Genomic DNA, 27,890 nt, shown 5'->3' on the forward strand with positions numbered 1-27,890 from the left:
CTGCAAATGCTACTTTTAGAAAGATAGCCTTTGCGCGCCTAACTATTTAGCCCGCCTCTGCCAGGATGTGTATCTGTTGTCTGGGTTTGTGTGAGTGACAGGGCTGGGAGATTCCCGGGGACAGTTGGGACCCCCAGGTGGTGAATAGGGTGCTTGCACCAGGATGGGTGGGCGGAGTAGTCCTTGACTCTGAGTAGGGTTGTGCTCCACCACCACAATGCTGGCTCCACCCCCCTGCGGAGCGTCTGATGTCCCTGCCCGCACTCTGAAAGAAGACGGCAGCTTCCTGTAAACAGAATACTCCAGAACCGGGTTGAACTAGGCTCAGGCCCCCTGGCCTGCAAAGACAAAAGAATCTCAGTATAAATATAGGAGCTCCGCTCCTTACAAATCAGATCCAGTTTTGACCACGACGAACCTCTGCCTGACTAGAAGGACCAAGAGAAGCTGAAGGATGGAAACCGGTCTGAATCCTGTAAGACTGGCCTGCAGTGGTGCCTTGCTGAGAACGGAGAGGAAAGGACCAGAAAGGACTTTGTAGACTTGTGCCTGAAACGATCTCCAAGGGCTTGATCGAGAGCTAGCCCCCTGAACGGAACCCCAGGACCATTGGGTTCTATCTGCTTGTGCCTGTCTGCTGTTGGGCCTTAGTTCTTATTCCCTCGCCGGAGTTGTGACTCGGGTGCCTTCGTCCCCTCCCAGGTCGTGACAGCTCGGAGCCTGGTCGCCCCGCCGTAGAGAGCCCGCTCATCCCTGAGTCGCTCTCCGCTTCAGTGCCGGGCCGCCCGCTCTCCTGTCACCTCGCCGCTAACGGAGCGCGTTGTGCACCTCTTATCTTCTCCCGCCGGAATCTGCACGGAGCGCATTCCATAACCTCGGACGGTCCGTACGTCGTAACGTACCCGACTGTCTCACTTTGCCCTCCTGCATACCAAAACCCGTGCTGCACCTCAAGAAAGGCCTCCCCGTACAGTGGTACCGGAAGCCTGGTGTTGCACCTGTCTGCCGTAGAACGTGACTCCCCTCACAGATCCACGAGTACCACCCAGCCGCGCCTGAAACGCCTCAGACTTCCACAAGCAAGGTAAACGTGAACTCCGTCCCGAGTTCCTATCGGATCTAGGGTCCGCAACGTTCTTATTTCCCTGTCATCGTACCTTGCCGAACAACGAACATTTAAAGACTAAAGCTTGCCTAAGTACCATCTGTTGGCTTCGAATCGTTACATGTTATATGGTCTTGTGATAATCCTGCTTGAATATACCTTTTATATAAAGTATACGTATTTTTGATACAACTACACGACTGGTGTCCATTTGTGGTGGGTCAGTGGGTTTACTGTGTGTGATCATAAATGCTTAACTTACTTTCGCCCTGAGGATTAGCCTTGTCTGCTCGCGCCACACTACCTAGAGGGTGAGCAGGGGTTATTCGAAGGAGTAGTTCCCTTGCCCTGACGTGGAGCTGAGGGTCCCTGCTTGTCACAAGTGCATACCTGTGCCAACCAGAGACCTCCGGTTCCAACACTATACCAAACATAATTTTGAGTATAACATTACTGGTATTTCTTGTCTTTTGAAATATGTAGCTTGTTGCTTGGAAATGTCTAGTATTTCCAGTCTCCCTTATCCTTTGAATAATATACTGTGTATATTGGTGCATATATTGTATACTGTGTATATTTGCAAAATGTTGTCAGTTCAACCGTTCGCCTCAAAGGCACGGAAAAAATGGGAGGAACTGATGTCAGCATGCCGACGAGGTCTTCTTATGGCTCCAATGATATCACACAGGGCTGAGAGCATTGCCGTGCTATTGTGACATCCTCGTCGACATGGGAGAGCTATAAAAAAAGATTCTGTGGAATACTGACGCAAGGGTAATTCAAAAGGTGAGGAACCCAGAGGCAGATAATGTATCCACCAGAAAAAGCGTTACAGAAGGTAAGTAAATTGCTCTTCTCGTTCAAAAGAAGGGTGGAGGTCAGAGACTGGATCTCAACCTCAGGTAGTTCAACCCCTTTGTGATTTATTGCCACGTCAAGATTTGTTCCTCTCACAGATGGTACCTTCAGTTCAGCTGGAGAGGTCAATGGTACAAGTACCGGTCCCTTCTCTTCCGTCTCCAATCAGCCCCCGGGTGTTTACCAAACGTCTGCTTCTCTTAGCACAGGACAGAAATCAACTGATGGCACAACTGTCCTTGACAGTGTCCCTATTACAGGATTGGGGCTTGTGATCAATTCCAAAAAACTCCATGATGATTCCCTTGCATCAGGTAGAATGTTTTGGGTTTAAGATGGATTCCTTCAAATCCCAATTGCTGCTTCTGCCTCTGAAAGTGAAATTCAACAAACATGATTTGAAATCTACTCTATCCAAACAGAATGGGGCCTTTGAGATCCCTGCCTTTGACTGTGGGGTTGCTATTGTCTTCGATTCAGTCAGTGCTCCCTGATCTGTTACACTACAGGGCTTTTCAACACCTGAAAATTCTGTATCTTCAGCCGGGTTTAAGGTAGGACCATCTGGTTCTGTTGTCCTTCGACGCTCAGGAAGAGCTTCAATTGTGGCTCCTTCACATGGATACATGAAATGTCAAGGCCATTTTCGAAGCGTCTTCAGACTTTGTCATAGAATCAGATGCCAGTTCTTGGGGTTAGGATGCAAGATGCCGAGATTTTTCTGCCCGAGATCCTTGGTCTTCCGGAGAACTATGACTGCCCTTTAACTGTTTGGAACTCCTGGCAGGCTCCTTCGCCATTCGGTCCCTATCTCCCCTCAGGAGCAATTGCTGCTTCCTATCAGATGGATAATGTCTCAGGGATTTGTTACATCACTCGCTTGGGGGGGGACCAGATCCCACCTTCTGGCGAACATTGCCTGGGAATGTTCGCACTTCTGCCTTTCCCAGAAGATAACTGTTCTTACCGTGTTCCTTCTGGGCAAGGACAATCTTGTGACAGATTGGAATTCCAACTTCCTTTTGGATTACAGCAATTGGAAACTCCATCCCCATATCCTCCAGAAGAATGAGCTTTTCTGGAGGCGTGTCAGGTCGACCATTTTGCATCCCGCTTGAATGCCCAATTTAAAGATTTTCACCACTGGAGACCGGATCCGTTGGCTCTAGAGTCAGATGCCTTTTTTCAGTCGTGGACTGGTACCGTGCATTATGCATTCCCACCCTTTGCCATAATTCCAAGGGTCACAGCTCAGGCCAGGTACCAATCAGCAACCCTTGTGCTGATTACTCTGATAGGGAAAATACAGTATTGGTTTCTGACCCTTCTGGAAATGTCTCTTCCCCTTCCCATTCTTCTTCCTGTCTTCCCCCGTCTTCTCTTGGAACCAGTGGGATCCCCACATCCTCAGATTCTTTAAAACTAGTTGACTCTCATGGCTAGGAAGATATCGGGAGACATGGCCAGATTTCATTGGTGGCTGCTGATTTTATATACCAGGCTTGGGCTCCTTCCACCCGGAAACGATATTCTTCTGCATGGAAGAGATGGGTAGGTGGGTGCCTTCAAAGGAAGGTGGATCCCGTGGGATCTGAGTTAAAAGATATTTTAAAATTCCTTTCTGAATGTGCTGAATCGGGATTCTGTTACAGGTTCAGTAAATAATTTCAGGTCTGCTTTGTCTGCTGGTCACGACCTCATTGACGGCAAGCCGGTAGGTATCCATCCTCTAGTGTGTATTAGGGTGGTTCACCCACCGAAGATTAGATATTCTCAGTTATGGGATGTGACAAATGTTCTGTTACAAAAGTCATGGTCTGACAATTCTGCTTTAACCTTGAAACACTGTTCTGTTAAGTTAACTATGCTTTCATGTTTGATTTTGTGCCGACAAGTGTCGGATGTACAAGCTCTGGACCTTGCAGCTAGGTTATATTCTCCAGAAGGTGTGTTGTTTCTTATTTCGAAAAGGACATAAACTATGTCTCGGTCCATTGATTATCCTACTTTACCCCACAATGCAAAGTTTGTGTACTAAATGTCTAAAAGTTTATGAGAAACGGACTATGGCACATAGGGCTGACCCTCTGGGTCCTCTGTTGTTAGCTATTCAGAAGCCTTTCTGTCTGGTTTCGGCAGTGATCTTGGCCCATTGGGTCCTTTAGGTCATGTTGGAAGCTGGCATTGATGCATCCAAGTATGGTGCTCATTCATCTAGAGAAGCCATGGGGTCCAAAGCTTTTGCACTGGGATCTAGGCTAGAAGATATTCTTCATGTTGGCCTACTGCGCGGGTACGTACGTCTAGATGTATCTCTGAACCCTTGGCCTTTTTCAAGGGTACCAGACAGGGGTGCCCGCTCTTATTTATACTGGCGCTCGAACCGCTCCTCTGTAGGCTCCGGAAGGACGCTTCTCACCGTGGCATTCAGAGAGGCGGGACGACTCACGTGGTGTCCGCATATGCGGATGATATAATCCTGTACCTCCGTGACCTGCGGGGTGACCTAGACCCAATACCCACGCTATTCGAAGAATACCGATTGTTGTCGGGTCTCACGATAAGCGAACCCAAGTCGTATGGATATTGCTTTAAAGCCACTGGTCCATCTACATCACTGCTTTTCCCGCCGTACACTTTCCAAATGACAGATACAACTTTCCGCTACCTTGGAATTCAAATCTACAGAGGTGCGGAGGAAATGATAGACGGCAACTTGGGCAGAGCAATACGGGTGCTAAAATCACAGATACAATTCTGGTTATCACTGCCTTTGTCGGTGGTGGGTAGAGTAGCAGTCTCCAAGATGGTGGTGCTCCCCCGACTCATTTACTTCTTCACTAACCTGCCATTCCTGATCCCAGCGACAACTTTCAGGGCACTGGATACGCTACTGACAGAGCTAATATGGGGGTCGGGACGGAGACGCATAGGACTTGCTAAACTACAGCTTACCTCTGGGACTGGAGGACTGGGGGTGCCGGACTTCCGGGCCTATAATTTTGCCTGTCAACTGCAATGGCTGGCATACTGGCTGGCAGGCCGGAACCTACATGAGATCGACATGACCGAGGAGGATCGTTCCGTAGGGAAGATTCATGTATTGCTCTTGCCCCGAGCGGAATTGCCTAGGGACACCCCCCCGCAATACTAGCGGAAGGCAGTGAAGTACACGACTCCAACAACTTCATACGCCCCTACAATTCCACTACTAGGTATCCCACTGGAATCGGGAACACTCTCGGCCCACAAACTCACACCATGGCACGACGCAGGGGTAACACACATCGGATGGACGCATACTGTCCTTTGAGGACTTCAGAACCACACATAACGTACCGGGAGGTTCGTTCCTCATACATGCTGGTTTACGTCATTACGTGACAACGATATGGGCGCGGGATGGCGAAGAGCCACCCATAAACCCATTACTAACAATGCAATACCTCATGGGAACGGGAAGCCACCTGACTAGATAGCTTACTACTGGCATCAGAGCGGGGAGGGCGACATCACTGTTGCCCCTAAAGGCCAAATGGGAGGGCGACATTGGAAGGCCGCTCGAAGATAAAGAATGGGAGCGTATCCTACAATACCCCCAAAAAAGTGTCTAGAAACCCGAAGCTAAAATTTATTCAATTGATGATATTGCACAGGGCGTATCTCACGCCGCGCCGTATACACGCTATGTTCCCTAACGCTGCAGACACCTGCCCCCGATGCAGAACGGATGATGCTTCACTGCTACACATGTTATGGGACTGCCCGCAACTGGGCTACTATTGGACCACTATACACGAATCGCTCACCAAAGCCGGTGCGCCCCTACTAGCACTTACCTTGGAACATACACTATTAGGGCTAGGGCCAGCGGCGCGTAAAAGGAGTGTGTCGACACGCTTCACTGATATGGCTATGCTGCTTGCGAAACGCGCGATAACCATGCGATGGAAATCGCCCAAACCACCCGACCATGACATGTGGAGGACAGAGGTTATACGATGGGGCAGGGCAGAAGGGGAGGCGCTACAATGCGAGGAACGTAGGGGCCATAGGAAGACATTGATATCGCTAGACTGGTTTACAATACTAGGGGCTTTCGAGGCAGAGAGAGATGATGAATCTAATGACTCGTTCTCTGCAGTTTGAATTGCAACCTGTCCACAATACATTACAAATTGCCACGGACGTGAATGGTGCACCACGATACACCGCATTGGGGTAACCCACACATCTTTTGATTATGTCTCTGACTGATTGCAAAAACTACTGTATTAGACAAGAGCTGTTTTTGGGAGTAGCCAAATACCAATGTATATACGCAGCTACGAATTATGAGTGCCTAGGGTGGGTTTGAAAGGGGTGATGGGTGGAAGGTTTCTTGGGGGTTCTGTTTGGTTAACTGCAAATACAACGAAACAGAAAATTTATGTAACATCTGAAATTATTATCCAACATAGGGCGTATCAATATGCGATTGCTTGTATGTTAACTGTACCGCGCTATGCTCTAATTAATATGCAAATAAACAAATTTTCAAAAAAAAGAAGATATTCTTCATGCTGCTGATTGGTCATCTGATTCTATGTTTAAGATTTTGTTATTCATAAACCTATTGGTCATGTTTCTTCCGTTGTTGGTCAGCTTTGAACCAGCATAATCGGAGCCTCTGATCCTGCCATTCAAGAGAACATTTTCTAGCATTTGCTGCAAGAATTTTAGATTCTAATAAGGACACAAAGGCGAGGATTATCCCACCTGTTGGGACAGGTAAGATGTATGGTATCATTGATGTCAAAGTGACTGTTATAGTACAGACTGTTTCTACTAGCCTGACCTTCTGATTCTATCTTTTTTGAGATGGGATTCATTTTCCTCTTCTTTTCAGGTTCAGAATCCACATAGAACTGAAGTGCCTGTGGATGACTGTTTTCCTGTGGACTGCATTCACAAATCTGGTTGCAGCATTACGGACTTCCTTCTGTTGGTGATGCCATGTTATGCACTTTGGTTACTCTCTGTTGAGAGTCATTTGAACTGTTCTTTCGTTCATTTTAGGGACATGGTTCTATTCGTTAGACTGCATTTTTCACAAAGAACGAAGCAGGAAAGATGGTACCTCTCTATTTGGTATGTGATGCCAAGATACTATTGAACCACGCCTTGAAGAGGAGTGGTTCAAAGCTAACCCTGAGCATAAAACTCCGCTCCGGCTTGTGGAGTTTGCGTATTTTCGGCAAATCCGCATTCCACATAGAACGTTGAGTTGCCGAAAAACTCAGCACTCTGCAATGGAGCTTTTGTGTTTGCTGGCCCAAAATGCATTTTCGTGTCCACAGTAGGGGCTTACCGGGTGTCTGCAACCGCCTAGGAGATTTCCCATCCGTTCGCGGGCACCACAACATTTTCTAGGTGGCCGCAACGTCCTGCAAGAGTTTGCGACTTCGAACACGCAGTATTTGCAATCTGGAGATGGTTCTCTTCTAAGCAGCATCAAACCTTCTCAGATTGACATTTGGCTGTACTTTTTTGTGCAAGGAGTCCTTTTTCTTTTTTTACTTTTTTTAAAAGGAAGGAAGTGCCCCAGAGTCTCCAACTTCCTGATCCTGTCCAGAAGGCTCCTCCTAGTGCTTTGTCCATCTCCTGTTCACCTTTTTTTTGGATTTGGAGATGGAAGGATCACTCTTTGGGTCTGCTGCATCATATATATTTGGATTTGAGGACTTTTCAATTTGAGATTTCACGAGTAAGTGTAAAAATTGGTGTTGTTTGTTTGATTGGGGCATTGCACCTACAATTTTTTGTACTTTTCATTGTTGTTTAAAAATGTATTGTGGAACGTTCAGTTCTGGAACACTGGGTTTGGATTCTGAATAGGCAGTTTGACAGTTGGTTGTTTGGGGGGGTGGTTCAGGGTGGGTTGGGAGGGGGGACCCAGTGTGCCGAAAGGGAAGTGTCAGCAGTGAAAGCGCTGCGTTCGCGCCTTCAGTCCCGACAGGAGATTGCAATCACACAGCTCATGGCTTCCGTGACCCCCTGAGATGGAGTCCAGTCTGAAGGTACTGACATTTAATGTTAAGGGTCTGAACAATCCGATTAAACGGAGGGCGGTGATATCGTGCCTGGAGAACTCTGGAGCAGACATATGCTTACTCCAAGAAACCCACCTCTTACCTAAAGATTGGCATAGGATGCGCTTGCGCGCTTTCCCCCAACAGTTCTTTTCCTCGCTTCCAACTAAGAAGGCGGGAGTGGCTATTTTAGTCTCCAAGCGCTTCCGTGGCTGCGTAGGGGACAGGGAGGGGGAGATTAAGGGCAGATTGCTGGCATACACCTTTCTCCTGGGGGGACAGCGCTTCACGATTGCCTCACTATATTCCCCGAATTCAGGTCAGGAAACTTTTCTGAAACAGGCTACCTCCGAATCTCTTCATTCCCCTGCCTCGCTTCTGCTTGTCGGGGGCGACCTCAATTTAGTAATGGACTCGGACATGGACAGGTCGGGTCGTCGGTATGGGGACACGGGAGCCATAACGGCTGCTGGTAGGGACTGGCTGCGTGACCGGGGCCTGGTGGACCTATGGAGATCCGCTCATCCCACCACATCACACTTCACGTTCTACTCTCACGTTCATCACACCTACGCCAGGTAGACCACATCTTGGATTCTTCCGAACTGCTCCCGATTCTCAAAGACATAAACATTACTCCCGCGGCGTTATCGAACCACGACATTGTGGAACTGATACTACAAGTTACCAGGTCCGCTCGCCCCCCTGGGTCATGGCGATTGCGCGAGACCCTCCTACAGCGGCCGGAAGTCACCAAACAACTTCATACATGCCTTACCGACTACCTGGCGATTAACGACACTCCCGAGACCTCTGCGACCGCTCTATGGGGGGCCTTGAAAGCGGTGGCCCGGGGCGAGCTCATTGCCATTGCAGCAGCGGAGGCCAAGGAACGCAAAGCGAAGAGGGTTGACCTCACGGCTCGCGTCTCGGAACTCGAGAGGGTCCATAGTCGCACCTGCGCTCCGAGAGTTTGGAGACAACTAAAATCCGCCAGAGCTCAACTGGCCAGCCTAGATACGGATCGGGCGGATTTTGCCGCCCTGCGCCTCCGTCATTCTTATTACGTCGGGGGGAACAAAACAGGCCGCTTACTTGCTAGCGCCCTGAGAGCGAAGGCCCAAAACTCCCAAATCACTAGCCTGACAGATGACTCCGGTCAGGACATCTCGGGTGAGACCCAGGTAGCAGAAGCATTCAGAACGTTTTACGCTACATTATACAAAGCCGATGACGTCTCGCCGGAGGAGGTTCACCGATACTTGGAATCGGCGAATGTAACGGAGTTGTCTCAGGACAATGTAGATTCCCTAGACGCCCCTATTCGCTTAGACGAAGTCATTGCAGCTATCTCTCGTCTTCGCCCTCTGAAATCCCCAGGACCTGACGTTTTTTCAGCCGGGTTTTATAAAACCTTCTGCCAACTGTTGGCCCCGGTCCTCACCCAGCTTTTCAACTCCTTCGAGGGTCCGAGCTCCATTCCTCCAGACATGCTGGCGGCTGAGATTATTGTGCTACCCAAACCAGGCAAAAAACCCTCCAGCTGTTCAGCATTCCGCCCCATATCCCTACTTAACCTGGACCTGAAGATCTTTACGGCGATCTTGGCTGCGCGCCTCGGCCCATGACTACCCGGGATCTTGGAGCCTGATCAATCTGGCTTTGTCCCCAATCGCCAATGCAGCGACAACACTAAACGTATTTTACACCTGATTGATAAGGCCCACTTCCAGAACTCGGACTCCGCGTTGTTGGCTATAGACGCGGAGAAAGCGTTCGATCGGGTGGACTGGCACTACCTCCAGCAAGTCCTGCGGCGCTTTCGAGTGGGGGACAGGTTTCAGGCCTGGATCGCGAGCTGCTACCACCGCCCCCAAGCTTGTGTCCGCCTGGGAGACCTGCACTCTGCTCCCTTTGAGATTCAGCGGGGCACGAGGCAGGGTTGCCCCCTTTCGCCCCTTCTCTTCGCCCTTTATGTAGAGCCTCTTGCGCAAAAGATCCGCGACAACCCTACCATCCGAGGCATGACCTTCGGCCGGGAGCCCCATGTAATAGGCCTTTATGCAGATGATATCATCGCTGCTCTGGATGCCCCGGATCGCTCCGTCCCCGCATTCCTGACGGAGCTTGAATTATTTGGAGCCATCTCCGGCTTCAAAATCAATAAAGGGAAGTCCCTCATTTTACCCTTGGGCAGGAACGTCCACGCGCACACCCCTCCACCTGCTTACAGAGGAGGGGTCCCCTCCGCAGCACACCTCCCGTACCTAGGCATCACGCTCACGGCTTCCATGGACTCCACGCTGACTCTCAACTACGCAGCCCTTCCTCCCGTATCAGGTCTGACCTAGCTCGATGGGCCAAACGGCCACTCTCACTACTGGGTCGCATAGCGGTGGTCAAGATGTCGGCCTTGCCTAAGATCCTATACTCTTTCCAGACTCTCCCGATGCTCCCCCCGGGGGTACCATTCAGGCCCTCCAAGCCGCCATCCATCATTTCATCTGGGAGGGCAAACGGGCGCGCCTACATAAACACCTAGCCTATAGGACTACGGATGAGGGAGGTCTTGGTATCCCCAACTTGTTGCAATATTTTCAGGCGGCGCAACTCCGATACTTGGTGGAGTGGTTCAGGCCAGAGTCCGAGAAACGCTGGTTATTCCAGGACAAAGCAATGGCGGGCACCTCCCTTTGGAAGATCCCGTTCCTTCCCAGACAACACCGACCACTCTACCTTTTACGGTCTCCTATCACTCGCACTGTCATGCAGGTCTGGAACGCGGTCGCGGTCAAGAGGGATCTCACCACCTTCCCCTCTCCCCTTATGCCTGTTCTGGATAACCCGGAGTTCCCACCGGGCAATGCTCCTAGAGCCTTTCCGCAATGGCGAGGAATTGGTAGTTTATCCGCTGGTCATCTCTTTGACCTGCGGGGTTTCCTCCTCCTTAAAGACATAATCCAAGGCTACGATGTTGTATCCCCTCATCTATTTCAATATTTCCAGCTCCGACATTGGCTCCCCCACCCGGACGTAGTCCCCTTAGTCGGCAGACCCATGACAGTCTTCGAGAAATGGCTAGTGACGAGAGACTCAGACAAACATCTTATTACGGACCTTTACAAAATACTTACACCTACCCCCCGTCAGGCAAAACAGCGGGCCAGAGGCGTTGGGAGGCAGAACTGGGGAGGGCCTTGTCACACAAGGAATGGAGTTATGTTTACTATAGAGCTGCACACACCACTCGCAACACGGCTGCCAGGGAAACGGCGACGAAGCTGGCCATATACTGGCACCTCACGCCAGCTCGGCTCAATAAGGGCAACCCCGCACGAAGCGCGTTATGCTGGAGGGGCTGCGGGGAAAGGGGCACTCTGACTCACCTCCTCTGGGACTGCCGCGAGGTTCAAGACTATTGGAAGGCTGTCCTAGACGACATCGATTCCACATTTGATACCGAAATTCCAAGATTCTCGGCGTATGCCATTTTGGGTTTGCCCAATGCACTCACATTCCCCCTGAAATCCCTTAGAGGTCACCAGATGGGAGTAGCCATGCAGGCCGCACACCACATGTCCTGTCCCTGTGGGGCTCCACCACCAGACCTACTCACACGGGTTGGTTACATAAAATATGGTATACTCTGGGCATGGAGCGCATTCACGCTACGCTTACACAGTCCACGGCCGCTTATCAGAAAGTGTGGCTTCCACTGCTCTCCCTTTTATCCTGGGAATTCAATGAGATCACGTGCCCCAAATACCTGCGCATTCTGAGACTCACCGCGAACACAAATGACTCCACACATCCACCTGAGTGATTGCTTCAGCTACTACATGATCAGGGCTCTGCTTGCCCCACGATATCGGCACACTGGGCGGGGTGGGAACCGGGAGGAAGGGCGGGGGAGCGGGAGGGGTTACAGTTGGGGTTTTTTCTTCTTACGATTTCACTGCTGCATAGCAGGGGGAGTTTGCACTTCCAGTACCAGGTCAATGTTTATCAAACGCAAATGTTCAATCATACGTTTTCTGAATACTGCATATCTTATTTGCTTGATTGCCTTCTATGCCTACTATACCTCCCTTGCAATGTAATGACTAATGGTGCTCCTGAAACCAATAAAACAAATTTGAATTCAAAAATGTACTCTGGTGGGTGGACTGTAGTTTTACTAGGGGCCTAGTTATTTCTTTGTAATTTTTCTTCTTTTATTAAGGAAACATGTGGCACATATCACTACATTTTCTCCAACTTTTGAAATCAATTTGCAATATTTATTAAATTCACTAGCTAGTAGTCTGCCAATAGGCCTTACAGCCGGTAGTCCCAGAGCTACTCATGGGTGCATGAAACAACTGTTTATGAGGTGCCTGTTGAAGTTAAACATCATTTAGGGCATAGATGACATTGGATTGAAATGCAAAACGTGTTTTTTTGGTATTTCACTTTTTTTTCGTGTGTTTTAAATAAATGCCTTTGTTTGATGTGTGTGGTTGTTGTGTAACTTATAAACTTTTTTTAGCCCTTTGGATTTTTGTTTTTGGCATTTTTGCATTAAAGCTGTGTTGTTTAGCATGTCTTTTTTGTCTGGCCAGTGTGTGGGTGTTTGTACTAATGAGCCAGCATTTGCCTTGGCTGAGCCTCCCCGTGTGGCCAGGAGCCATTTTGTTAAGTCTGTGTCCATATAGGCCTGCTGGAGTTCATTGTTTTCCAGGCCTCCTGCTTGTTGGTGTGAGTGACCATGTGACTGGTGGTCTTGTCTTCTTTCCTTTGTTCATCTCGGCTTATTGCTTCTTGTTGTGGCCTGCCTGGTCCTGTGGCTTGGGCCCATTTTGTGAAGGCAGCCAGTGTGCTTCTGCCATAGGCCTGCATTGTCTGTCTTCCCTTTCTTGTTGTTGTTGCCTGGCCATGTGGCTGCTTGCCATTTTGTGAAGGCAGCCAGTATGCTTTTGCCATAGGCCTGCATTGTCTGTCTTCCCTTACTTGTTGTTGTGGCCTGGCCATGTGGCTGGCTGCCATTTTGTGAAGGGGCAGCCAGTGTGCTTCTGCATTAGGCCTGTATGTCTTTCATTAGTTCCTCCTGGCTTATTGCTTCTCTCCATTGTCAGCTGCAGCTCCCTGAATGCTGAATTCCACATGATTTACAATGCCAAACCGGGTCCGTTACATTTCTATTTTTATTCTTGTTCTTCTTTCCTATCCTTCCTGAGTGTACTGTACACTAGTACTCCAACTATGAAAGCCCTTGTTGTAGTCAAAGTCTTACAATTGGCTACACTGTATTGTTATTTATTCTTAATGCCTGAGGTAATAAATGTAATAATATTAATAACACTAATAAGTGTGAGCACACACTAAGTTATTTATTATATTTGTTTGTTTGTACTAGTAATAATTGAACCACAACAATGAATGCCATGTTTCACTGATGATCTTCTTCTTTGCTTTTAGGTGCACAAAAGAGGAGATGACATCACCCATTGTATTGCCAGACAGAAATCCTGCTGCGTGCGCATGATATCGTATGACGTGTGACCACAGACATCTCTTCAACTTGTGCCATTGCCTGCTGCGGACATCTTCAAGATAGCCCCAAAGAAAGGTACCAGGTCCAGTTTCAAGAAAGTTGCCAGTGAGAAGAAGGCATTGCCACTTACCAAGAGCCGTTTTGTCTCCCAAGACCTTTTTTGGGAAACAAAACATTGCACCTGCAGCATCGGTGTTAGGGGATCAAGCTGGGAACAGCACCCCCGCATCAGTGGACCCACCCCATAAACCCACGCCCAAGCCTATGTCTGTTGCAGAGGCAGCCATCGCCGACCAGTAGTGATGTCCAAATTGACTTATCGTTATCGCAAAGTAGTACCCAATCAATGCAGGAAACTCAGATAAGTGGCAACAACAGCCGCAATCATCCCAATAGTAGCTGTTCCTCCCGAAGTAGGGGCAGTTCAGGAGATCAAGCTTTCTGCAGAGGAAGAAGAGTAAGCCACTTTTTCAGAAGATCCATTGTCTTCCAGATCCCCAGCAAGGAAAAGAAGGGTTAGTCCATCAACTTCTTCCCCAAACCCCCTTCTGATGAGCTAGACACAACTTGGATCTCTCCTCAGTCTGAGTTGGAGATACATCACGCCCACAAGACAGGACTAGGAAAAAGGAAGGTTCCAGAAAGCCTTAGAGTTATGGAGGTAGATGTTGAAGTGGAGTATGATGACGAGCCAGTCATCATGAACATTAGTCCCGCCCCAGTGGAGACCGTCATTGTCCCAAAATGATCATTGATTATATATGACAACGTGAGGTACTATTGATTGATTGTGTGACCAACCATGCAGCCGATAGGCTACCCATGGCAGGCTGACATGGTCGAAAATTACATAGGTAGGGAGTGGGCCTCGGAGTCGAGGGAGGCGATTGATAATGGGTGGGCATGGGTACATACATACACAATATATATGCTGTGCTTGCAAACTACGGTGAGTCAAGGGAGAAGCGTGGCTCAGTGGTTAGAGGCGGCAGACCCGGAAGCTGAGATCGACCGTGGACCAGGGTTCGATTCCCCGCCTCGGCGGGTCTCGGGCTCAAAAATTCCACGGACTCGACAATTCTCGCTCTGGTGCCTACTCAACTCACTGGAAGCAGAGGTCAGCCCGGGACCAGGGTTCAATTCCCGGCTCGGCGGGGTCTTGAGTCCTAAAAAAAAGTCCATGGACTCGACAATTCTCGCTCCGGTGCCTACTCGATTCACGGGTTCACACTCTGCGACTCTGGGCAATAGCTTGCTTAATCTCCACTACGGCCCCTCGCGGCGGGATGCCTGGCTTTCACCTTGTGGACACCCTGCCGGGGTTTCTCACAGGGGAATACCAGGACGGGTTCCCTAAGCAAGCGCCGGGACGCTTAAGGGCAGCCGTGCGCTTTACAAATCCAGCACATTTACATTTACATTTACATTCTGAAATATAACCCTGAATCAAAAACCTTGGATAAAACAGTCCTTTTTTCTCTTCCCAGTGTTTTTTTTCCATTTATCATTGCATTGTTCTTCTAGCATTATATTTTTTGTATTCAAATATTATTCTATTCTTGATCCATGGCTTTGCTACTCTGGCACGGTTTATTTTTCTTTTACATTGTCTTCATCCAGTGACAGTCTCCACCTATGCTATGATTGAATACCATCCAGGCATCCATCCATTTCAAGTAAACATGGCTATCATTCTTCTTAATCTCTCAACAAACCTTTCACCAACAACATACATTCATAATTTGTTTTTAAACCACCACACATGTGTGCTTCCTTGCTTGCCTTTGAGTTTGTCCCATCCAACCCTCTGGAAGATTCCTATCACCCATACAGTTTTATCCACCCAGGCAGGCATCCTTTCTTTCACCTTTCACCCATCCTTCAACCACCCATACATCTGTTTCCTATCAGTCACCTATGCATCCCATGCATTCTTCTCTGCAGTCATAAATTACATGTCACCCGTCCTTCTTCCTACAAACCTTCTTTCCCTTTTCATTCAACCCCTCCATTAAGCTCGTCTGACTCTTAGTCTTCTTCATAAAACTTTCCCAGCTGAGTTGAAGTCAGATAGAAGAGGCCAGAAAGTAAGAAAGAAAAAGGATAGAAAGACTGAAAGAAAAAAAGGGGAGAAATAAAAACTAAAGGATAGAAAGAAAGATAGACGTAAGGAAGGAATGCAGGAAGCCAGAAAGAAAGAAAACGGTAAAGAAAGCAAGAGAGAAATCATGTAATAGAGAAGGAACAAATCAAAGAAGCAAAGGAAGAAAGAAAGGAAGAAGTTAGGATAGAAGAAAAAAGGTAAGGTACAAAGAGGTAAAAGAAAGTGTTAGAAGTGCCCCAAATTAAACACGATAAAGGCCAGGTTTCTTCCTGGACAAAGTTTATTAAAGAACCATTGGTGAAATTAAATTCAGAATAAGTGTGTTCTGAAGAATTGTATGCTTATGAATTAATTTGTATAATTTTCAAGCCTTCCATTTGTGTACCAAGTAGTAAGAGGGTAACTTAATACAGAACAGCTTCAAATGGTCAGAATTTCTCATGCTGTGAAATGCCAGCAGTAACAGTCATTTACAACAGCATTGACATAACACTAGAACTGATAAAACGTGCAATTTGGCCTGTGCTCACTTCTGGTATAACGCTACCTACTTTCACCTCAAGCCCTAAACACAAAGGCAACACTAAAGTAATAATAAAAGAAAAAAGAAAACACTGACACTGAAATAACTACTTTGTATGGAAATGTGCTCATTGTGAGAGGACAAAATGCGGTCACTCTAAGTGAAGTTTAGCAATGGTAGAAGTAGGTTGACCCTTTGCCCAATGCTGCATGTGGTAGTGGGTGGCAGCAACATGTGAATGACACAATAATAGACCAATTTATGAAGAGAGGTGGTTGAAAGCCCCTTTAAGTAAGTATATTATACATATCATTTTAGTAAAACCAAAAAGTCTTAGCTAACGCCAAACCTAATGAGCCCCTCGTGCCACAGGTGGCTAAGTGTGCCCCATCTCTAAAGTCCTTCAGAGGCACTGGTGTTCCAAAATATCTATTTCTCAAGAGAAACTTTTTCCTCAGCATATCGTGACAGTGGATTTATTGTTGACCTGAAATGCTGGTTCTGAAGATGAGACTCTTGGTTCACTAATTAAGCTTACCCAGAAAAGTCAGGTGAGTTAGGGGGCAGTGCATTGAAGGATGGATGGCATACATACCAACCCTCCGGATTCAGGCAGAAGACTACCAAGTTCAAGGTTAGTCTCCCACCTCCAGATTCCTGCACACAAAACCCAATTCCTCAGCAGGCTTCAGATGCCAGGGGATGATCTTGTGTGACTCGGATTATGTGCTGCCAGTAATCTGCTCCTGCCAGTGCACAACATTTTTATCACGCTTTCTCTGCCTGCCATAGCGATTTTTCAGTGCTCCTGACAGGTAGAGCAAAAACTTATATTTGAATTTCTGATTTCCGATCCTGCAGCAGCATACTTGCAAGTCCCATACACGCCTATAGACCCGATGCAGACAGTAAGAAAGTCAATGGTAGAAATACATTCTCCCGATTATTTAAAAATAATCTTCCACTTTCCTCTTCCAAAATGTTGGTGTATCATTGCCCATAAAAGCTGTGCTCTAATTGCATGCCTTAATTTAATTTTTTTATAGGAAACGAGGAAAAAGAACTCGGAAAACTGTGATATGAGCAAAAGTAACCAAATGTCATCCACCCAAATAGGTAAGATGTAGTAATATTCTTCTTTTCTTTCACTTTGCAGCAAACTTCAAAGTAACATTTACTGCCTTTCTTATTAAAGTGCATCAAGTGCACAGATTGCTCTAGTCCCATCATTATCCTGTGGTACATCCATTACAAATGCTGCCATTACTGTTATTCCTATTAAGAAACACAAAGAATGTTGTAGACCTCTTTTCCTAATATGCACAGGTATGTTACTGATATGGCCAGTTTCTCCTTCTTTCGAACTCAGGGATGTTTCAAGCTGGCAGTCTGTGGAAAGCAGATATTTTACTCTGGTATAAAAGAAGTTTATAAAGACGCACATGAACATTTGTGCGGCCATACCATGTAGAAGCTCTGTTACCAGCCGTGCCTCTTGACTTAAGTCTACACCCTCTTTCAGTGTGCAGGCAAAGACAGAGATCCTTGTATACTGTTCTTACACACACTGTTGCTTTGTCCTAATAACCTTCTTAGGTCTCGGCTACAGACTTCTTTAGTTGTTTGTTGGCGAGATCTATTGTCTCCATTAATGTGAAGCGGGCACCTAGAAAAGGGTTTGTATCATTTTAACAAACCCTTTTAATTATGACCACCACCATTCGGGCTCATCTACGTGGCCATCTTTGAAGAGTTTGTTAAAATAATACAATTGCATTTGTAGGTCACCATAGCGCATACCAGCACACTCACTGGTAGCCATCTAGAAATGGGTACAAAGCATTTTTAGATGGACCCCAATCATAAGCATGGGGCTGACCAAAGCCTTTTCTATATATATTGTAAACAGTAGGTGTGGGCAAAGACAGTTAATACTGTCTGAGGCCTGGATCTAATGAAAGGCTAATTTAGGTACAAAGAATTCAAACCTTTGACCTTCAAGTTACCAGAGTATGAACATTGATCACCAAAGTATATTACTATCTATATCTGTTTCCCACGTATATTAGCTACAGGGTTAAGGCTGAGGTACTGGGTTTTTCAGAACCGGCACAGACACCGGTAACCCAGCGGTGTCAGGGTACACCCAGAGACCTCGGGTTCTTCCTGATCCAGACCACAGAAACTCAGAGTCTTCTAGGTGAAGTCAAAGATCGATTTATTGGCTGCAACCAAGGTAACAAGTGTCCTAGAAGTACAACACACGGGGAAGTATATTCTCAGGAGAATGCTCGAATTTACAAAGTCAGGCTTCTCTCTTTAAACAGAATATTCAGCTTTAGGCAAACATTCTTCGAATTTGCAATATATCATTTACAGGTTTAGGTTACAAAAGGAAAAGCAGAGTCATGATGACATGTACATATTTCACATCGTGCTGCCCATAACAAATCACCTGGCAAGGCCCAACATTTCATCAGATATCGCTGGACCCCCAATAAAAACGGGCACCTCCCCATCATAAAGAAAAATGAACAAAAGGAGTGGAGACAGATGTGAGCGAGATACGGCAGGTGTGCGCGCTGAAATGGTTTTATGGCTTGTTGAGCCTTGATGCTATCTTGTTCGTCCACTGGGAGGGGAACTGACCTAACGAGTTTGGCCTGGGGCAATGGTTCCAACTTGCATAGGTCATAGGAAAGTCGATTAAGGAGTACGTGTCCTTGCTGGAATGAATTTTTACTGGATTAAGGCCTATGTAAAGGGCAACACACAAGATGGCTGCAGTATATAAAATGGAAGTCAAGGGTTCTGAACGATAATGACGATTTCGAGGGGAAATCGTCACTCAAATGGGCTGAAAATGCTTGTACATGATGTACTCGACATTCTCGGTCTTTTGATACCAAATTCGTCATGTTATGATGAAGTAATTATTCTCGAGTTCAGAATAATTACACGAGTCCAGAATTTCAGAATCCCAGTCCAGAACTTCAGAACCACAAACCCTCCTTTTGCCCTTATATAGGCAATTAATCTATTCTCATGTTAATCTGAGTCCAGATCTATATTCCTAAATCATTGAGATGTTGCTGTAACATCATTCTAGTACTTAGTTCATCTCTTGACACAGGCTTCCTTACACATGATGTAACACAGAGGCCACATATTGCAGGAGCACACTGTATGCAGAGACAGAACAGGAAAAGAATGGCTAAGACCATCCCAATGACCATTAGAATTTTCCATCCCCAGGCATATATCAGTTCCCAGAACCATCCCATTAACGACCAATCTCCTTTATCCACATGAATAGATTCGGAAATCTTATGTAGTTTGGAGATGGCCTGGTATACCGTTGGAGCGTTATCTGGGATGAAAATGCAGCAGCTAGATTGGATCAATCTGCATACCCCACCTCGGTCTGCAAGTATGACATCTAAAGCGACCCTGTTCTGAAGGGTCATAAGTCGATCCGACTGGAGCTCAGCAGTCAAGTTACTAAGGGCACCAGTAGTTTCAATCACGGTGGACTCAACTACCCTTGTTAATTGCCTAATGTTCCTGCTGTTAGCCATGGATCCCCAGAACGGCAGAAAACCCTTTGCAAAGTCCCCAAATTCTTGACCTGCAGTGTCTTCTTCACTCAAGACACCTCTAACTATCCTTGTCCTGTGGTAGTCTGCCGCTGCTGTGTAGGTGGGAGGCAACAGAAAGGAAACAAAACATGAGCCCGAGAAGTCAGGGGGCAACCATGTATAGGCTCTATCGTAGCAGATGAAATAAGTACCCTTAGCTGCTAAAAACGCAGGGGAAGTCTGAGATCCAAAAACATACGTTTCAGTACAGGCACTCTTCCCTAACTGAGCCCTGGGATTCGTGCCATTACCTTGCAGACAAAGATGACCCTGATGGGGTACAATCCAAATCGGGGACGATCTCTTAGCTTGCTGTTTCTCACTCAGAGTAGCTCCATATCCAGTCATGTTCCATCCTATGTATAATAGTGTCTCATCTCTAGGGATAGTCTCATAAGAAAACCTTCCTTAATCATGTCTACTATACCCTTGACTAGAGCACTCTTTCTAGGATTGTCTGTTACAGAACGCAGGGGGTAGATTTCGTGTACATATATGAACATTGTCCTATATGCCCATACAGAACCATTGTGACTAAATGGCAGGACCAAATAAGGGATACATTTATCCGTTGTGTGAGGCATAAGACCGCACACCCAACAGTTAGTTGTGTTCATTACAAGTTGGTGTTGGTGTAATAATTGAACAAAGGAGTTATTAATGAACTCCAATCTCCTATTTGATTCGTTATCAGGCAAAGGGTGGAAAGAATGAGAGGCAACAGTGGGAGGAGGTATGGGTGATGCAGTGGGTGCAAATGTTACACGAAAAGAGAATAAAACATAACTTATTAAAAATACCATGACACTGAATAGCATGGAAATACACAACATTATAAAGATTTTCCTTGTCATCACGTTGCACAGTTTGTGCTTTAAGTTCGTTCGTTTGGCAGGTCTCTCCACATCGGGAAACTCCATCCTCTCTAAAGTGCTGCCCTACGTTGGGCGCCAACTGAGGTACTGGGTTTTTCAGAACCGGCACAGACACCGGTAACCCAGCGGTGTCAGGGTACACCCAGAGACCTCGGGTTCTTCCTGATCCAGACCACAGAAACTCAGAGTCTTCTAGGTGAAGTCAAAGATCGATTTATTGGCTGCAACCAAGGTAACAAGTGTCCTAGAAGTACAACACATGGGGAAGTATATTCTCAGGAGACTGCTCGAATTTACAAAATCAGGCTTCTCTCTTTATACAGAATATTCAGCTTTAGGCAAACATTCTTCGAATTTGCAATATATCATTTACAGGTTTAGGTTACAAAAGGAAAAGCAGCGTCATGATGACATGTACATATTTCACGTCGTGCTGCCCATAACAAATCACCTGGCAAGGCCCAACCTTTCATCAGATATCACTGGACCCCCAATAAAAACTGGCACCTCCCCATCATAAAGAAAATGAACAAAAGGAGTGGAGACAGATGTGAGCGAGATACGGCAGGTGTGCGCGCTGAAATGGTTTTATGGCTTGTTGAGCCTTGATGCTATCTTGTTCGGCCACTGGGAGGGGAACTGACCTAACGAGTTTGGCCTGGGGCAATGGTTCCAACTTGCATAGGTCATAGGAAAGTCGATTAAGGAGTACGTGTCCTTGCTGGAATGAATTTCAGCTGGATTAAGGCCTATGTAAAGGGCAACACACAAGATGGCTGCAGTATATAAAATGGAAGCCAAGGGTTCTGAACGATAATGACGATTTCGAGGGGAAATCGTCACTCAAATGGGCTGAAAATGCTTGTACATGATGTACTCGACATTCTCGGTCTTTTGATACCAAATTTGTCATGTTATGATGAAGTAATTATTCTCGAGTTCAGAATAATTACACGAGTCCAGAATTTCAGAATCCCAGTCCAGAACTTCAGAACCACAAGGCACACGCTGCTGCGATCTGTGTGTGCCTAGCAAACTTTGATAAAATTCGGCAAAAAGCTCCGATTGTAAAATACTTTTTTTTAAAACGTGTTCAATTTTTGTAAATCATACAACAAAATAAAATCACATCAAGTTCTTGCTGCAACTTGGATCCCTGGCATACATTACCATTTTTTGTACCACAAATTCACATTATCTCATGAGGAAACATAAGTCCACATTATGCACACAATCTGCCTCTTTAGTTACGTCAAACGTACCAACATAGACAGTGAGATAGAAATGTAACTGTAGGTTTAAATTTTGCAAAGCAAGGTAGGCACATAATGGAGACTACATATCCGTAGGGTGACCCCTACTGGACAGGAGAGCGGTTTATGCATCCATCATATCATTGCAATAAAACAAATCTGTAGGACAGTCCCTCGTGATAGCTTTGCCCTCCCTCCACCTCCCTCCACCCCCCTATTGAATCTCTTCTTTTAGCCATATGTAACACCAGGGCAGCGTGCCTCCTGGTCAGGATTTCAGATATCAAAACAAAAAGATCCACCTTGAAGGGGGAGTTTTCTTGATAAAGTGTCTTACTGTGTCAAGGAAGTGTGTTTCCAATCCTGGATTGGATGCACACATTGTTTGCTTAAGTACCCCTCACACACCAAAAGGGCCCTTGGTGTCATGCTTCATCATAGGGGTCTTCCCGTCCCGCTGTGGGACGGGCGTGCTACGACCTGCGACTACGCTGGAGCACTGATCTTGCAGTACTATGTGTTGTGTAGGGGTAGTGAGAGGAAGGGTCTGGAGTGAATGTAAAAGGTGAATTAAAAACGACCTGGCCTCATGGACTTAAAAAACTTTAATAAGTCATCGAGGCTGGATCTGTTAAAATGGTGGTTCGGAGATGTCCTGTGTACATTGTGCGGATACTCCTAGTAAGTCAACATGTTTCGAAGCATCAAGGCTTCTTCATCAGTACTGCAAGATCCCTTCAGTACTCACTATGTTGCTATCAGTTGTGAAAGTGTGCTATATACAAAAGTGAAAAATGCCGGAATCTCATGCACTTACTACGATACCTAATGGTACTCCTAAAATGTTAAGTATGTAATGTTGGAGACAATACTCCATGAGCCTCTGTAACGGGTGGGGAAGGGTGTCGCCACTAAATTGTTTTAGTCAACACTGCCTCGCTCCAAATGGCGCCAAATAGCGCCAAACCGCAGCTCCATGGGATTTCAGATATCCTGCTCAACAATGACATCAATGGGTTCAGTGGCTGACTGATCATCTGCCTTAAGTATCTTAAATTACGCTACGCAATAAGTAGCTAGGCACAGACAGTCTCATGTCAAGTGCATGAAGTGACTAAAGAAACAAAACAATTGCCAATACTGAGAAACTAGATTACAGTTTTCTTTTAACCTGAAAATAAATTGGTTATCATGAATATAACATGGAAAACCTGCTTTATAAATTGCAACATATGATTTTATTGCTTATAAAAAGAATTTAGATTTTTTCTTATTTTTTGTGCATGGCAAAACAAACAGACTTTATACAATTATATACAACACTGAAATATAAATACACAAAAGTTTTTTTACACGCTGTCAAAATCAAACATTCTTGGCCATACATTCATACTCCAACTCAAAACACACTCATACTAGTCCCGGTGTCAACAATATAAAACAGAAAAAATTAATTAACCATTAGTTAAACATGCACTTTGCAAATCTTTTCACAGTTCAAAAAACACAAAAGTGTTCCTCGCGTTGTTAAATGGTTGATGGTAGAATTTTTAAGTGTGACCCGGGACCGAGTCGGTCGACGCGTTTCAAACCCTGTAAATGCCAGGGTTCTCCTCAGGACCAATTGTTAACTATAAGAAGAAAAAAGCGTAGCTTTAGACTCCAAATCTGGCATAAGAGAATGGTGCCACCCCTACCACACACCTTACTCCCCTCAGCCTACCTCAATTCTTGGGTTCAAGGCTCAGAAAAACGATGGGGCAATCAATTTAGTTTTCTTCCCAACATCATTGGAGGGGCTGAAATGAGACACATATAACCTCTGTTTTAGAATTCATACACCATGCGTTCCGTTTTAGAATTCATACATCATACATTCCATACAAGCTCACACACGAGCGTTTACCACTGGGCTTACCTGCTTGTGAAGCGGGTTCTAACTTGGAACTCCTGCTTCTTATTAATTCGCTGGGGCACCGCTGGGTAGGTGCAAGGTAATGTGTTTAACCCGCTACTGAAAGGGAACAAAACAGCGCGTTTTAGTGCTGGATTCCCTGCACCTCGCTGGAACTGGCTCTGTTAAACTAGACTAATCTCTAGCCTTCTTACCGCTATTTTTCATAGTAGACCTCCTCACAGTGGACTAGGTTCAGCTCCTTCGGTGTCCTCGAGTGTTGTGTTGGTAGTCAGATTTACTTCCTGTAGGTGTGGTTTCGCCCACTGGAATTGTGGGACATGTAGTCTTGTAAATAGGACGCATAGAATGATGTAAAAATTGGGACTCATTGAGATGTGTAAAAGAGACACTTATATGTTGGGTTTGTATATTTCAGAGATCTCATTTAACCCCTTCACGGCTGTGTTAAATTTCATTATTAACAGTGCCTCACGTTGACTTAAACGTGCATCCAGATCACCTCCTCGTGGGTCCCTTTCAATTTTTGATAGTACTGTCCATTTTAGCTCATCCTTTTCATGATTTTTGCTTAGCCAATGGTTCACTAGCGGGGCATTCACCACTTCTTTGCGGATTCTTGACTTGTGCTGCGTTATTCTTTGTCTTACTTCCTGCGTGGTTTTTCCTATGTATAACATGGGGCAGGGGCAGACGATGGCATACACCACATTTTTTGTCTTACAATTGGGGAAGATATCATGTTTCCAATTGATATTTTCAAATGTAAAAAGTGAATTTTCGATTGTGTCGTCGCAACATGTGCAAGTGCCACATTTATGATGTCCTGATGTAGGAGGTAATCCAAAGAGACTTCTCAGAGTGGGGGCTTTTTCAATTGGGAGAGCTGCTCTCACGATGTGGTTGGCCAAACTTTTCTCCTTTTTATATGCAAATAATGGAAGTGTTGCAAAATCCTCATGTAGATCTTTGAGCAGATGCCAGTTGGATGTTATTAATTTACGATGTTGATTTGCCGCTGGGCAAAAGGTTGAAACGCAAACCAATCTTTTTAGATCGGTTTTAACTTTCCTCTCCAACAGGGCTTCACGTGGCGTCCACCATGCTCTTTTGATGGAATTTTTTAATCGTTTTTTGGGGTAACCTCTTTGAAGTAGACGTTCTTTCAGTTTGTCTGCATGTTCAAAATAATCTTCTTTCTTTGAGCAATTCCGGCGGATCCTAAGGAATTGCCCATAGGGTAGATTTTGTCTCATACTTCGTGGATGGTTACTCGAAAAATGTAAGGCCTTGTTTCGGTCCGTCGGTTTCCGAAACAACGTGGTGGAGAGGCCTCCTTCAAATGGCTCCACTTTGACATCTAAGAATGTAATGGATGTGTTTGATGCTTGACAACTGAATTTGATATCATTTGTTCGCGAGTTTAACCATACCACAAAATTGTCAAGCGTCTCTTGTCCCCCAGTCCAAATTAAAAAGACATCGTCAATGTAACGCATGTAGTTGGAAATGCAATCAATGTAGGGATTGTCCTTATAAACGAATTTTTCTTCATATAATCCCATGAACATAATGGCTAATTCCGGGGCAAATGGGCATCCCATCGCTACTCCTTTGGTTTGATAAAAAAATTCCGAATCAAAGGTAAAAAAGTTTTTGCGTAAGGCAAATGTTGCCAATTGAAGGATGAACTCGGTGGGCACTCTCATTGGTCTCTCTCTTGTTTCTAAGAAAACTGCCAGTGTTTCCAGAGCCTGTTCCTGGGGGATCTGGGTATAGGGGGAGACAACGTCAAGGGTGACTAGGAGTTGACTGGTCCCATCGAACTGTATTGTCGCTATTTTGTGTAGGAAGGCTGTAGTATCCTTGAGATGTGCTGGAATTGTCTCAATAAAGGGTTTTAGAAAGAAATCAATGTATTTAGCCACTGGTTCCGTTAAAGACTCACACCCTGAAACAATGGGGCGGCCTGGAGGATTGGTATCATCTTTGTGGATTTTTGGCAGTACGTAGAATACGGGAATCCTGGGATTTTTATTCTGTAGAAAAGCCAATTCCTTTGGGCCTACATAGCCCTGGTCAAAACCTTTTTGGATTATATCAAAGAGTTGATTTTGTAACTCATTGGTTGGGTTTTTTCCAATACGTCTGTAACAGTTGATGTCATTTAGTTGCCGATGCACTTCTGATTTATATTTATTGACATCCCAAATCACCACTGCTCCTCCTTTATCCGCTTGTTTTACGACGACTGATTTGTCGTTTTTTAGAGTGAATAGTGCATCCTTTTCCGTTTTTGCGAGATTGTACTTAACGTAACTTCTCTTCTTTTCAAACGCTGATATCCCTGATAACACAGTGCGCTCGAACGATATTACCTCTTTTGGTATTCTTGATCCTGAGGGGCAAAACGTCGATTTCCTTTTAAATCCTGTGACCTCCTGCTGATGTTCCTCTATCGCCTCCATAAAGAATGTTTTTAACCGGATTTTGCGACAAAATTCAAGTGTTTCTAACTTCATCTTGACGAAATCCGTAGGTCTTGATGGGACAAAACTGAGGCCTTTGGTTAGTATCGATGTTTCTGCTGGTGTCAAAATCCGCTCTGATAGATTGAATATGGGTACTTGATTTAACTCTTTTAGAATTGCCGGCGGGTCCTCATCTCCCATGGTCGAGCAGACCGTGTGCGGCCTCTGCCTCTCTGTTGGCCTTGCCCTAAAAAAGGCGTCTGGTTTTGTTGTTGTTCTTGTTGATTACTCTGTATATTTTGGTAGGATCTGGTTGTGGTACCTGTATCGCTGCCCGAAGAAGATGAAGTATCAGAAAATGTCAAGAATTTGCGGCGTGACCGTCCTTGATTATCCTGTAGAAATCTCCGAGAGTCGGTGCGTGTGTAAAAATCTTTATTCAGATAGGGATAGACTGACTCTAATGAAAAGTTTTTTTTGTCAAACTCAAATTTGTTGTTTTTTTGTGCAACTGTGAAATCTTTAAAGTCAAGGATTTCTTTTTCCACCTTTTCCAATAGTGTCTTGGCGTCTGTGATCAATTGATTGTCTTGGATTTCTTTCTCCAAGATGGAAATTTCCTCCAGTTCCTTTAGTGATATCCTATGCGCTGTCTCAATGGTTAAAACCATAAGATCTCTGCTGCATTTCGTTTCTATCCCACTGAAACCTTTTTTATAATCCGGGTCGTCTGTAAAAACTACAGGGATGTTTCGAATTTGTAGTCCTGTGGGAATGGTACCTGCTCGCAAATGTTGTACTAGGAAATGGCCATGAAGGTCTGTCCTTATTTGCTTTTTACGTAGTCGGATCAGTTTATCTGATTCATTTTGAGTGTTAGCCGCTAAACTAAGGGTAGCAGATGCAAAGATGGGGGGCTCTCTTATTAGGTTTTGGATATGTTCTTCACTATACGCAAGCGTGTCTTTCTCAGCCATACCACAGCTGCACACACAATGTACCAATTTACATACACTTCAAACAAAACAAACACAATAGTACACCATACACTTATCCCCACTGCGGGATAATTCTTCCTTCAACAATTTCACCCTGTGGCAGCTAATCCTCTGCCCAACAGGACCTCGCGAGCCCAAAGCCCGCTCCAAAAGCCAAAAACTGAAAGGGTCTTGACTCAAAAACTCAGCAAGGCTGAGCCAAACTATACTAAAGAAACAAAACAATTGCCAATACTGAGAAACTAGATTAAAGTTTTCTTTTAACCTGAAAAGAAATTGGTTATCATGAATATAACATGGAAAACCTGCTTTATAAATTGCAACATATGATTTTATTGCTTATAAAAAGAATTTAGATTTTTTCTTATTTTTTGTGCATGGGAAAACAAACAGACTTTATACAATTATATACAACACTGAAATATAAATACACAAAAGTTTTTTTACACGCTGTCAAAATCAAACATTCTTGGCCATACATTCATACTCCAACTCAAAACACACTCATACTAGTCCCGGTGTCAACAATATAAAACAGAAAAAATT

General features: G+C 45.5%; 1 protein-coding gene across 13 annotated transcripts in view; it reads left to right on the plus strand.

The window, feature by feature from the left end:
* The window catches only part of FAM178B (family with sequence similarity 178 member B), a 2,777,737-nt gene that overhangs the window by 680,574 nt on the left and 2,069,273 nt on the right, over window positions 1-27,890 (plus strand). For 10 of the 13 annotated variants that reach the window (XM_078666947.1, XM_078666951.1, XM_078666950.1 and 7 more), the window contains one exon: window positions 17,241-17,310. The exons of the other annotated variants lie outside the window; for them this stretch is intronic. In XM_078666947.1, the coding sequence (XP_078523073.1) occupies window positions 17,241-17,310 (70 nt within the window). The remainder of the gene's footprint in view (window positions 1-17,240; window positions 17,311-27,890) is intronic. 13 annotated transcript variants of the gene reach the window in all.

This window comes from Lissotriton helveticus, chromosome 11 (genome assembly GCF_964261635.1).
Source record: "Lissotriton helveticus chromosome 11, aLisHel1.1, whole genome shotgun sequence".
Taxonomy (NCBI): domain Eukaryota; kingdom Metazoa; phylum Chordata; class Amphibia; order Caudata; family Salamandridae; genus Lissotriton; species Lissotriton helveticus.